Source organism: Drosophila willistoni, chromosome 3R (assembly GCF_018902025.1).
Source record: "Drosophila willistoni isolate 14030-0811.24 chromosome 3R, UCI_dwil_1.1, whole genome shotgun sequence".
Classification (NCBI taxonomy): Eukaryota; Metazoa; Arthropoda; class Insecta; order Diptera; family Drosophilidae; genus Drosophila; species Drosophila willistoni.
Genome location: NC_061086.1, coordinates 23,980,735 through 23,992,349, shown reverse-complemented (window position 1 = coordinate 23,992,349; position 11,615 = coordinate 23,980,735). Strand labels below are relative to the sequence as shown.

Below are 11,615 nucleotides of genomic sequence, written 5' to 3'. Positions count from 1 at the left end.
TAGTGGCATAAAATAGTAGACGGAGTAAGAAAAATACTACATAAATACTAATTCGGTGTGTCATTTAATGGAGGTATTTTCTCAAAATGGGGATTTGTTTAAAAGTGCAGATCCAGACCCCCCCTGGATCCGACCCTGTTTTAACTTTAACATTAGATTGATTAGCTTATCTGTTATCGAGGCGTCTATGTTGTTACTACCTCGACTTATTTGTAATAACTGATAAAAGGCTGTGATCGCTAAGTAGAACACATCAAAATAAATAAATCTTAATAATGCTGAACGTTCGACGTGCTAAAAAAGAGGATATTGGCCATGTTAGAGATATGATCCAAGAACTGGCAGATTTTGAGAATATGAGCGACGGCCCAAGGCTGAGTGAATCTGGTAAAATGACAATGACTTTAAATTGTAAATGTAACTAAAAATCTCTCCTACAATTATATCTGTAGATCTTATACGAGATGCAGGACTAGATGGTGGACCCGAATACTGTGAGATTTATGTACTTACAAAGGAGAAGTAAGTCAAACAAACGAAAGAGACTTTGTCCAATGTCAATGGGAGATAAATTTTTGTGTTCATATAGCGTATCGACTGAGTACATTGGCTATGCGATCTGTTTTAAATCATATTCCACTTGGAACGGGCGCTGCTTCTTTCTTGAAGATATATATGTAAGACCACAACATCGACAGCTAGGAGCTGGAAAGCATCTTTTTCTTGCTGTTGCCGCTCGAGCTAAGGAATTGAACTGCTCACGTCTCGATTTCCATGTGCTGGAATGGAATCCAGCAAGAAAATTCTACGAAAATTTAGGTGCAAAAGATTTGACTGTCAGCGAAAAATGGTATTTATATCGCCTAGAAGGCGATAACCTGACAAATCTGGCCAACAAATACTCATAATATTCTTTTTTATGTTACGCTTTATTTGTCTGTGTGTATCATTTGTTATAAATAATTTGCTAGAATACCTTGTCCTTTGTTGAATATTTATTGGTCCGCACTGACGCTGGCTATAACATGTATTTGCAAACTCTTGGTGGAATTATAAACCTGTCCTGGCGGAAATGGATGCACTTTAGAATGAGCATCGGCTTTAGTCTTGCCACCGGCTGTATATTTTGATAATCGTATACTTGGCATGGGTAGGAATCCAGTGCTTAAAGGCATAACATCGAGAGATATTGAATGACTATCAACGTCTTTCATTGAAACAACTCCTGAAAAATGAAAAGTAGTAATATTAATTATCAGAAGCATTGCCAATTGAATAACCTATTCGTTTGGAATAGTTTAAACTTGAAAGTAATTTACCCTAATCTTGAAATGTATTTAAATAGGTTTAAATTGCGAGGAGGTTACCCGGAATTTTTAAATTATAATGACTCACCCGCAGAGCGTCCACAAACAGCCCAAAGATTTTGATCGTTGAGTACTTCATACATCAGGTCCACATAAGGATTCTCATGGATTTTGGTAATCTTCAGATTCATGTTGCAAACAGTACGGAGACGACACAGTTCATTGGGCTCCAATTGACCTTGAAGCTTAAAGAGCGTAGTATAGTCAACCAGGTCAAAGGCACAACCGTAATTCCTCCAAATGGTCGGCTGCTCCAAGGAGGCATATTGAATTACAAAATGCACTTTAACAATAGGCAACTCCTCTTCGGTTTTAAGGGGCTCCACCTGGATCTCATACAGATAGGTAACCATCAGAGTTTTGTATATTTCCTGAAAGCAACAATGGTAATGGTATCATTAGGGTCACACACAATTTACTTTAAACTTACAATAGGCTGCTGATTTTTTGGGTTCAGATCCACCAATTTAACTCCGGACACATCGCACTTCACCATGGCTTGTTTTAGCAATAAATGGGCTTCCAGCCCTTTCATAATCACTTGTAAAAACTTTTGCGTGCCGCAGGTATGTAACCGGCAAGTTGCTTCCATGGCCGGTTGAAACTCTATTGGTATCAGCAACTCAGTCCGCGACCACGGACAGCTGATGGCAATATGATGTTCATGATGCTTGGTCGTCTTGCGGCCAGGCATATCTGTCAGCACCTCCAAGGGAATGCAACGCTCTTCGAACGATTTAAAATGTTTCAACGGTACCTGAAGGATAGTCTCAAACGTTGAATCATTGGCCAAATTATTTGTCTCGTCGTTAGACTTCAGTGCCTGCCGTATACGCAAATTTTTGGAGCATCGCAGTGTGACTTTGGCATCGGCAGGAAATATAAAACTACCACCGGAAACATGTAGCAATATGGGTTGAATTATACCAGCAATTAAGGTCTTAAATTCCAGAGTTGCACTTGCCGGTTTCGTGCTGACCTCGAAGCTAGGCGGAGAAATAGGCAGTTGTTCAGATAGAAACTCTAGCCTAGACATACAGAGCGAAAGCTAAAAATAAGCAAGTATTTAGTTAACAATTTATTACTTTTTGGTTGTGGTGTGTTTCTCACCTGCTTAAATTGCCAATTACCCACACGCATTGCCTTGGCCTTAAGTTCAATGATATTTACACCTGGCTGTAAGGCTGTATTTTCTGCTTGCACAAAATTACTGAAATCGGCGTGAACACTGGGTGAAAGTTTGCGCTTAGTGCTGCTAGTTCGCCGTACACTGTGCTTTGTCTTGGGCGAGTCACAACTAACGGTAGACATATGCAGTTTGTTGTCCTGTTTGTAGCTCAGCTGCAGTGACACCTTTAATTGCGATATGGAGGATTCTTTTGTTGTTGGAGTGGTAAGAGCAACTTCCTCAAGAGCCGGTGGAGTCTCCAATTCATAGCAAAGCTTAATGGTTTCTGCCACAATCTCTCTGGGATAGAAGCTTTCCATTTTTAATTGTACAACCACAAAATCATCCTGAATAATAGGCTTAGGAGTGATTACTTCAATATCCAGGATGCGAAAATGATCTTCAAGTACACAAAAGTTAGCGTTTTCCATAGATGACTGGGCTGAGAGTGTGGTGTTTAGATTTTTCAATGATTTAAGAAACTCATCGAAGTAAAAGGTGCGTACTAGAGTCTCAAGCTCTACGCAGCAGGAGATTGAACTACAAGATTTTGTATATGCCAAAGTGTCGCCCATTTTGCGATAACAATTGGCCAGTTCGAGCAGTGTTTGTGAACTAAGCATTTGCCAATTTTCTGTCTTAAGCTCACGCAATAGATCGGTAAAAAATCCAACAGCTTTATGCGGTTCATTCATGTGAATACAATAGAACTTGCCTAGATCCAAACCCACCAATCTAGCGGAACGTAATCGGGCTACGTGTTTATATGTGCTTATAGCCAGCTCGGCCAACTCCAAGTAAAGCTTTTCGAATGCCTGATTCGAGCCGAGAGCCTCTTTTAATTGCTGTGTTGCTGATTTCTTTGGCTTGCGATTGGGGGAACGTTCCCTTGTTTGTGGATTGGCCAGCAAAAAGTGTTGTTGCTGCTCGACTGTTGAATTGTCATCGCCAATTCCTGATGACAACTGCACCACTATGTGCAGTTGCTCCGAAGTGGGCGTAGAACCAGGCAGCAAGCCGCATAATTTTCCCAATTCATACAACTTATCTTTGGCCAGATTCCATATGGGAGCACAATGCTGAAAACATTGCACTGTCACTTCATTCGGTTCCATTGCCTGCTCACAAAGCTGCAGCACCTCCAAAGCGCAGACAAACGACCAACAGGCCAGCGATCCCTCCTGACATTCAACTTTAATGTAATCAACTTCCCGCAATGTTGAAAAAAGGAAATTTAATAGACGCTTGGCTATCTCGGGTATATCATTACTGGTGAAAAGAAGTTGAGCCTGACGTTCAAATAAATAATTTCGAAACTCCAAGAGGGAACAGGGAAGAGATCTATTCCGTATCTTAGATCGCATCTCAAATTTATCTACTCTGTTCAGGCAGATACCATTAAAAGCATCTAAAGGTTGACGAAAGCTATCCGTTTGCTGTACTACATATTGAGAGAACAATGCATCCAGTTCATCATATTGGATTAGAGCCTCAGTATGCAATTCCAATTTTTCAAAAATTAATGCCAAATCTTCTTGCAAAAAGAAATACTGACGAAAGTCCCAGCCATCAAGATTGCGCCTCTCCCGTTTACTGCGCAAGAGATCTTCGTATTTGACAATATTCCTGTTATAACTGGTAAGCATTAAAAAGCGGATGCGTTGCACCAAACAGCGGAATGATTCAGTTGACTTTTGCTCAAATTTGGCCGGATTTAGCACAGATATACAGCGATCATCGTTTTTGCTGCCAAAATCAAGCCGTATCTTATCCAGCACTGTGGTGCGAGGTAATATGTTCTTGGTCTTTCGCATATCAAGCGTTTCTACCAACAAAATCATCCAATCCAAAACGCCATAGCTAGTCAGGAGTTTCAGCCAGGCGTCTATTTCGTCTTTTATTGTGGCCTTATACGTGTCGATATCCTTTTGGGGAGTAAAAGTTTAAGTTCTGCCCCACATTTTGCACAAAATTTTTTGTTTTTCAACTTACATTGCATTCTGTTACAAAAATGTGTAGAATGGGATGCTCCAAAATACTCCACTCACCCTGCTTATATTTCTCAAGCATAGACACGTTAAACTGTTGAGCCTGTGCCTCCAACCGGACCTGTTTGGTCGGACGCTGCCATATAAAATACGAGACACATTAAACAAATAGAAAACTCGGAAAACCATTAAACTTACTTGGAATGTACGCCGCCATTCGCATTTGTCCAATGGAATCGCATTCAAAATTTGCATTTCCAACGAACGAAAAAGTGGACATGATCCCGCATCTGAGGAAACTTAATAATTAATAACCAAAAAGGTGCATTAAATCAGTTACTTACAAGTAATTGTGGGTTTTATCAACATTTTATTCAAACAAAAACATCAACATTAATACAAAACAAAACACTTGCGACAGCGCAAGCAGAAAGACAAGAGATAGCAAAGATGAATTGTGTTGCTACGTCATCAATGACTGCTTTTAAATGCCATACGAATGCCATTGCTGACGTCAGTTGCCCCAATAACAACACCGCGACATCTTCTTTTTATTGAGTCGTGTGACGAAACAACGTTGCCATATAGTTACGGTAGTTAGCGAAGAAATCAACAAAAGCGAATTAAAAACCTTAAAATAATTAATAAATGCTCCTGCTGTGACAATTAACAAACCAAATCAGTGACCTGGCATAATGGAGATGGCTAGAAGCATTTTTGGCCGAGATCATGAAGGTTACGTGGGACGTGAAGAGCATACGGTAATTATGAGTCAATTGGAAATGGCAACAATTGTTTATCAGGTTAAATGAAAGTAATTTCCCTTCTGCATTTCCATTGTTTAGCGAAAACTGAACGATCTGACCTCAGCCTCCGAAAAGCCAGACTCCGATTTATTACAATTACCGACAATGATGGAGGAACTTAAAGTCTCCGATGGCCTTCGACCGAGTGCGGGTGGCCCCTTCTCAGCCCTTACGCCCTCAATGTGGCCCCAAGAGATTTTGGCAAAGCTGACAGACGGTGAAGCAGATCTGGGACCCAACGACCCCGAATATCGTTTCGATGAATTTGGTTTTCGTATGGAAGAGGAGGATGGTCCCGAACAAATATCAAATAAATTGCTTAGCATTCCATTCATTGAGGACGAGCAGCAAAAAATGCAGTGGATAGCCCACCTGGAGTTTTCCCACAATAGTGAGGCTTCTGAATTGTGTTGGGAGAGTGTTGAACAAATGCTGCCAAGGACGGAAAAGCTAAGGTCTATGGTACGAGGAGGCATCCCACATACATTGAGGCCAAAAATGTGGTTACACCTATCCGGCGCCTTACTTAAGAAGCAAAAGAGTGAGACAAGCTATCAAGATATTGTGAAGGCCTCCAGCAATGATCAGTTAATGACATCAAAGCAAATCGAAAAGGATCTGTTACGCATTTTACCCACTAATGCGTGTTTTAGCCATCCAAATGGCACAGGAATACCACGACTGCGGCGCATCCTCCGGGGCATTGCCTGGCTTTTCCCCGATATTGGTTATTGCCAGGGCACTGGAGTTATTGCGGCTTGCCTGCTACTCTTCATGGAGGAAGAAAACGCCTTCTGGATGATGGCAACTATTGTTGAGGACTTGCTTCCAGCCTCGTATTACAGTTCCACTCTACTGGGCATACAAGCGGATCAGCGAGTAATGCAGACTCTAATTGCCAATTACCTGTCCGCTGTAGATGAGTCTTTGAAAAAACATGACATTGAGTTGTCTCTAATCACACTGCATTGGTTTCTTACACTTTTCGCCAATGTGGTACATATGAAGATTTTAGTACGTATCTGGGATTGGTTCTTTTACGAAGGATCAATTGTCCTATTCCAGTTAACGCTGGGAATGCTTAAGGTCAAGGAACAGGAACTAAAACATTTAGAGAACTCTGCCCAGATCTTTAACTCTTTATCGGATATACCTGGCGAAGTAACTGATGTGGAGGTACTTTTTCGGCAAGCTCTAGAGGTGGGAGGATCCCTAAGTCTGACTGTGATTGAAACTCATCGTCGTCGTCATTTGGCTTATCTGATGGCCGACCAAGGTCATCAGATAGGCAATCCCGAAGATGTACCTAATCTGCCCAAACAACAGTTGGTACGACGTCAGGTCCGTAAAAGCAAATCCATTTTGGAGGCATTCCTCTTCCGCAGCAGTGGAGATTCAACAGATGCCGCGCAAGAGCTTAAGAACAAAAATATACGTCAGACTGAAATTCTGGTGGACTTGCGTGAGGCCATTTTGAAAGTAGGGCGTCATTTTATTACCATCGAGCCTAAACTGGCAGGACACATTCAGTTGACGGCCAACTATGGCAGCGAGTCCCATTCGCGTGATCATGAGAACTTTATCAATGTGGCCAGAACGCGGAAACGGCGGGCCAAGGCTCTTCACGATTTCGAGCGTCACGATGACGACGAGCTGGGATTTCGACGTAATGATATTATCACCATCATTAGTCAAAAAGACGAGCATTGCTGGGTTGGTGAGTTGAATGGTCTGCGTGGTTGGTTTCCTGCTAAGTTTGTGGAACTCCTTGATGAACGCAGCAAATTATATACATCAGCTGGCGACGATGCTATTTCCGAGACAGTCACTGATCTTGTACGTGGTACTTTAGCGCCAGCTATAAAGGCATTTCTCGAACACGGAATGCAGCGACCATCATTTCTTGGTGGACCCATTCATCCTTGGCTGTTTATCGAAGAGGCCGCAACAAGAGAAGTTGAAAAGGATTTTGAATCGGTATACAGTCGGCTAGTCCTATGCAAGACGTATCGTCTGGACGAAGATGGAAAAGTTTTGACACCAGAAGAGCTGCTCTACCGTTGTGTTCAGGCCATCAATCAAACCCACGACGATGCGCATGCCCAAATGGATGTCAAACTACGTTCTCTTATTTGCTTAGGCCTTAATGAGCAGGTACTGCATCTCTGGCTGGAGGTCCTGTGTGCCAACCAAGAAGTTGTACAAAAGTGGTATCACTCGTGGAGTTTTATTGATTCACCCGGCTGGGTGCAAATAAAATGTGAATTGCGAATCCTGTCTCAATTCGCTTTCAATTTAAATCCCGACTGGGAACTGCCACCCAAGCGGGGCAAAGAATCGCAGCCACTTAAGGATGGAGTTCGAGACATGTTGGTGAAGCATCATTTGTTCTCCTGGGATCTATAACAAGCAAAACATTCCATCCATCTCTATTTATTTTATGTGTATAGAGTTCCGCAGCCCGTAATCTTGAACAGAAATCCAATGGGCAAAATATTATCTCAATAGGCAGAGCTGCTCGCTTATTCTCCATCACTCTGCTTTTCCAAGTGCAATCTTTTTGAGTTCCAACCACTACCTAATAAATAATGTATGCAAGTGTATTACATATTGTTTGCAAATTCTACAAATTAAACTAAAATTGTAATGTACCTTTTTTAAATTGAAATCAAATCTATCTTAAAAAGCAAATATTTATAATATAAACATATATATATAATATAAATCTTATTATATACATAATTTATATGTCTTAAATGCATTTTATTAATGTTTAAATATAAATATATATATATATGCAAAATTTTGAATTGTTCTCTTTCGGACTTAATTGCAAACAAGTCCCAAATAGTCGTCCATCAATGTGCCAATAGCAAACTACAGAAAATAAGCATTTATTTTAAATTATATGCAATTGATAACTATGTATACTTACAATGCCGGTGGCATCCACTCGTGTGCCTACAATTTTGAGTCGTATTTTATCCTCCCCAGAAATGACCACGTCTTCATCTTTAGATTTGTAGCAAGGGGGATTGCCATTCGGGCAAAATTGCATGTCAGCAGGGATGGACTAAAAGTGTCGAAATTAAAACAGAGCTCCTTTTGTATGATTTTTGTTCACTTACATGATGCGAAATAAAACAGGACAACGGCCCAATCTCAGCAAACATTCCAACCTTATTAATTTGTTTGACGACGGCATCCAAGACCTCTCCTTTAAACGGGCGAAACACAATCGCCTTGTATTTAACAGGATAAACTACAAAACCCTGTCCAGGTTGTATGACACCCGATCCAATTTGATCTATAGTTGTCACAGCTATAACAAAACCATATTTTCCCGTACATGTGCCCTCCACTTCCGAGTAAAGCTTTTGTTTCACAGTCTCCAGCAGTTGCGGCCCAAAGTACCGTGGATGCAGTAGTATCTCGTGTTCAAGGGATATCTAAAATAGACAAATCGTAATTTAAGGATACACAACACCACCATCGTATATGCTTACATGATAAAACATTGTTTTGGACTGTATTATTCGAAAATTGTGTACAAAAAAATATTTGTTTTTGTTTACACAAAACCGCTTGTTTTTAACTAGAGTTGCTCCCAATCAGTTATCGATAACAATAAAAAAACCGCGCTTAATATATACAGCTGATTACTGAATGCGTTTTAATTTTTAAAAATTTAATAAATCATTTTATTTTTTGTACAAAGATGCTTCGTTTTAACCTAATTGTGGCCGTTTGCGAGAATTCAGGAATCGGTCTCAAAGGAGATTTGCCTTGGCGAATTAGGCAAGTTTAACGATTAATAAAGCCAACATTATCTGATCTTCATAGAGTACTTATGTATGTATGTACATACATATATACACATCTATACATATATTTTTATTTAAAGGTCAGAGTTAAAGTATTTTAGCAACACCACGAAACGCCGCCTTGATTCCAGCAAACGAAATGTTGTTATTATGGGCAGAAAAACCTACTTTGGAGTTCCCCCAAGCAAACGCCCCTTGCCCGATCGTGTGAATGTCATACTTAGTTCCACACTCAAGTCGAATGAGCTGCCCAACGAAGTCCTTATTTATTCCAGCCTCGAGGGCGCTATGCAAGAACTGGAAAAACAAAAGGATCAAATTGAAAACGTTTGGATTGTAGGCGGAAGCAGTGTCTACGCCGAGTCCATGGCATCGCCTCGGTGTCATCGCTTGTATCTAACGAAAATCTATGCAGAATTTGAATGTGATACCTTCTTTCCCAAAATACCCGAAAGTTTCCGTGAAGTGTCCCCTGATAAGGACACGCCACCGGGCATTCAAGAGGAGAACGGCCTTAAGTATGAGTATAAGGTTTTTGAAAAGCAAGAATAATAAAATGCATTTTATTTTCCATGTATGTATGTATGTACATCGTTTGCTGTTTTAAGGAGCAGGGTGTCAGAAACAGGAACGTCTCATGTAGTTAATGAATGTGCCCCAGTGGTTTAAGGATCTTGGCGACTAGAATTCACCATTGCATTTGTTTTTTCACATTTAGTTTTTATTTTATAGCATGTCTTTGAACATACTTACATTTATTTTTTGTTTTTTATAATCACATGTGCATTTGCTACGCTGAATCGATCTAAGATGAATGCTTTTGGGCAAATTTACAGAGTACAATCGTATATGTGTGTGTGGGTGTTTTAGGAAATTAAAAAACACTTTGGCTAACTATTGCACTACCTGCTCTCTTCGATATCTCTCTCCTTTGAATACTACGTTATATGCCTAAATTCATGAACCAAGCACCAAATGGAAGGTGGATGTAACGGAGGGGTATACACGGTCTTGGTTGGTTGTCGTTCTGTGAAACAATTTATAAGTTTTTGGGCTTTGTTATTGGGCTGGTAGCTCCTCTTGTGGCGGTTGTTGTCGTTGTTCTCCTGCTTCCTCTCGCTGTTGATTTGGTAATAATGGTTGACCCTCTCCGCCCCAAAGAAATCCACCAGGACGTTCCTCGGGAGCGGCTTGATAATTTTGATCAACATGCTCATTAAACAGACGTTTCCTAAAAACAAAAAAGATTGACTAATAAATATTTTGCTTTGAGTAAAGATATTTTGATGGCTACTTACAGAAAATATGGGGTTTTGATTAGCCTATAGCCATTGGAGAGTTGCGGATATACATCTTCTAGCACATAGTATATATGGCCCACGCCCATGCCGATGATATCCACCCAAACAGTATTTCCCAAGATCATGGAACAGCAAAGAAGAACCCATGGCAAATAGGGAGCTTGGAAATTAAGAACTCCGAAGAAGTTCATGGGCACCAAGGGATTTCGTCTGGACCACACATACACCAACATTAAAGTGAATGCCTGGCCGAGGAACAGCAGATTCACAAAAATGCCAAAAAATGTCATCAACACGCCTCCAAAGATAAACATCATCACGAAATCGGAACTGCGACCACGAAAAGATCCATCCTCGAGCATGCGGCAATAGCGGTACGTGAACACCATGTTGAAAAAGAAACTAATCCCAATCGTCCCAAAATATAGGAATGTTGTTGCCAGCCGCCATATTTGAAATTTCCGCACAATCAACGTCGGATTAAAGTACAATTGGAGCGGCGATACTAAATCCAAGTGCTAAAACATACAAAACATATGTATTCTTAGTAAGCGGACACGTCATCTCCACTGCATCTAACAGCTGCCATTTCACTTCACTTACCACCGCCAGAGTACAAAGGCAACAGACCGTCGTGTACACCCTTGTCACGACCGGTATCTCCAAATAGAACTGTCTCAGAGCGTTCATTGGTGCTAGAATATAACATTTCACAAAACAAACTTTTTTAAATAACTAAATGTTTACTCATTTTTGTTTTTGTGATAGGGATGGAAAAAATATCGATGGCACTATCGGCATCGACCATCGGGTTGAGCACTATCGAATCGGGCTACTTTCGATGCTACTAATACCCGATTTCCACTGTCCCCATTCACAGTCTCTTAATTGTTTTTGATGTATACATACATATGTATCTATGTATGATCTATGTATGTATGATGTACATACAATGTACGTACATATATTTTGTAACTTATAAAATATACATATAATATTTAAAGAAAAGTCTTAATTAAAAGTACTAACCACAATTCATCCATACATTTATGTGTAGCCTATATCTGTATGTCGTTTCAACGAAATTCAACCATCATTTACAACGGTAAAATAGTAAAACAAAATACATAAGCAATTCAGATAATTTAATGTTTTCGAATT

General features: G+C 40.3%; 6 protein-coding genes across 6 annotated transcripts; 3 read left to right on the top strand and 3 right to left on the bottom strand.

Moving 5' to 3' along the window:
• The first annotated feature begins 43 nt into the window (after window positions 1-43).
• Window positions 44-975, top strand: LOC6647245 (thialysine N-epsilon-acetyltransferase). Its single transcript, XM_002070054.4, has 3 exons — window positions 44-387; window positions 453-522; window positions 590-975. Exons 1-3 carry the CDS (start codon window positions 276-278, stop codon window positions 906-908), a joined length of 501 nt encoding a protein of 166 aa, XP_002070090.3. The 5' UTR covers window positions 44-275; the 3' UTR covers window positions 909-975.
• On the bottom strand, window positions 911-4,960 carry LOC6647246 (trafficking protein particle complex subunit 10). Its single transcript, XM_002070055.4, has 7 exons — window positions 4,868-4,960; window positions 4,722-4,813; window positions 4,528-4,659; window positions 2,478-4,460; window positions 1,798-2,415; window positions 1,396-1,738; window positions 911-1,225 (listed from the first exon to the last, which is right to left on the bottom strand). The coding sequence occupies exons 1-7, from the start codon at window positions 4,890-4,892 to the stop codon at window positions 996-998; spliced, it is 3,423 nt and encodes a 1,140-aa protein (XP_002070091.1). The 5' UTR covers window positions 4,893-4,960; the 3' UTR covers window positions 911-995.
• Window positions 4,961-5,088: 128 nt separating this feature from the next.
• On the top strand, window positions 5,089-8,126 carry LOC6647001 (small G protein signaling modulator 3 homolog). The gene is made up of 2 exons (XM_002070056.4): window positions 5,089-5,284; window positions 5,369-8,126. The coding sequence occupies exons 1-2, from the start codon at window positions 5,219-5,221 to the stop codon at window positions 7,733-7,735; spliced, it is 2,433 nt and encodes an 810-aa protein (XP_002070092.1). The 5' UTR covers window positions 5,089-5,218; the 3' UTR covers window positions 7,736-8,126.
• Window positions 8,106-8,917, bottom strand: LOC6647002 (DNA-directed RNA polymerase II subunit RPB7). The gene is made up of 4 exons (XM_002070057.4): window positions 8,836-8,917; window positions 8,458-8,778; window positions 8,265-8,402; window positions 8,106-8,206 (listed from the first exon to the last, which is right to left on the bottom strand). The coding sequence occupies exons 1-4, from the start codon at window positions 8,845-8,847 to the stop codon at window positions 8,156-8,158; spliced, it is 522 nt and encodes a 173-aa protein (XP_002070093.1). The 5' UTR covers window positions 8,848-8,917; the 3' UTR covers window positions 8,106-8,155.
• A 60-nt stretch (window positions 8,918-8,977) lies between these two features.
• Window positions 8,978-9,730, top strand: LOC6647003 (dihydrofolate reductase). Its single transcript, XM_002070058.3, has 2 exons — window positions 8,978-9,127; window positions 9,234-9,730. Exons 1-2 carry the CDS (start codon window positions 9,048-9,050, stop codon window positions 9,703-9,705), a joined length of 552 nt encoding a protein of 183 aa, XP_002070094.1. The 5' UTR covers window positions 8,978-9,047; the 3' UTR covers window positions 9,706-9,730.
• A 141-nt stretch (window positions 9,731-9,871) lies between these two features.
• On the bottom strand, window positions 9,872-11,214 carry LOC6647004 (derlin-2). Its single transcript, XM_002070059.3, has 3 exons — window positions 11,058-11,214; window positions 10,452-10,972; window positions 9,872-10,384 (listed from the first exon to the last, which is right to left on the bottom strand). Exons 1-3 carry the CDS (start codon window positions 11,142-11,144, stop codon window positions 10,213-10,215), a joined length of 780 nt encoding a protein of 259 aa, XP_002070095.1. The 5' UTR covers window positions 11,145-11,214; the 3' UTR covers window positions 9,872-10,212.
• Window positions 11,215-11,615: the final 401 nt, after the last annotated feature.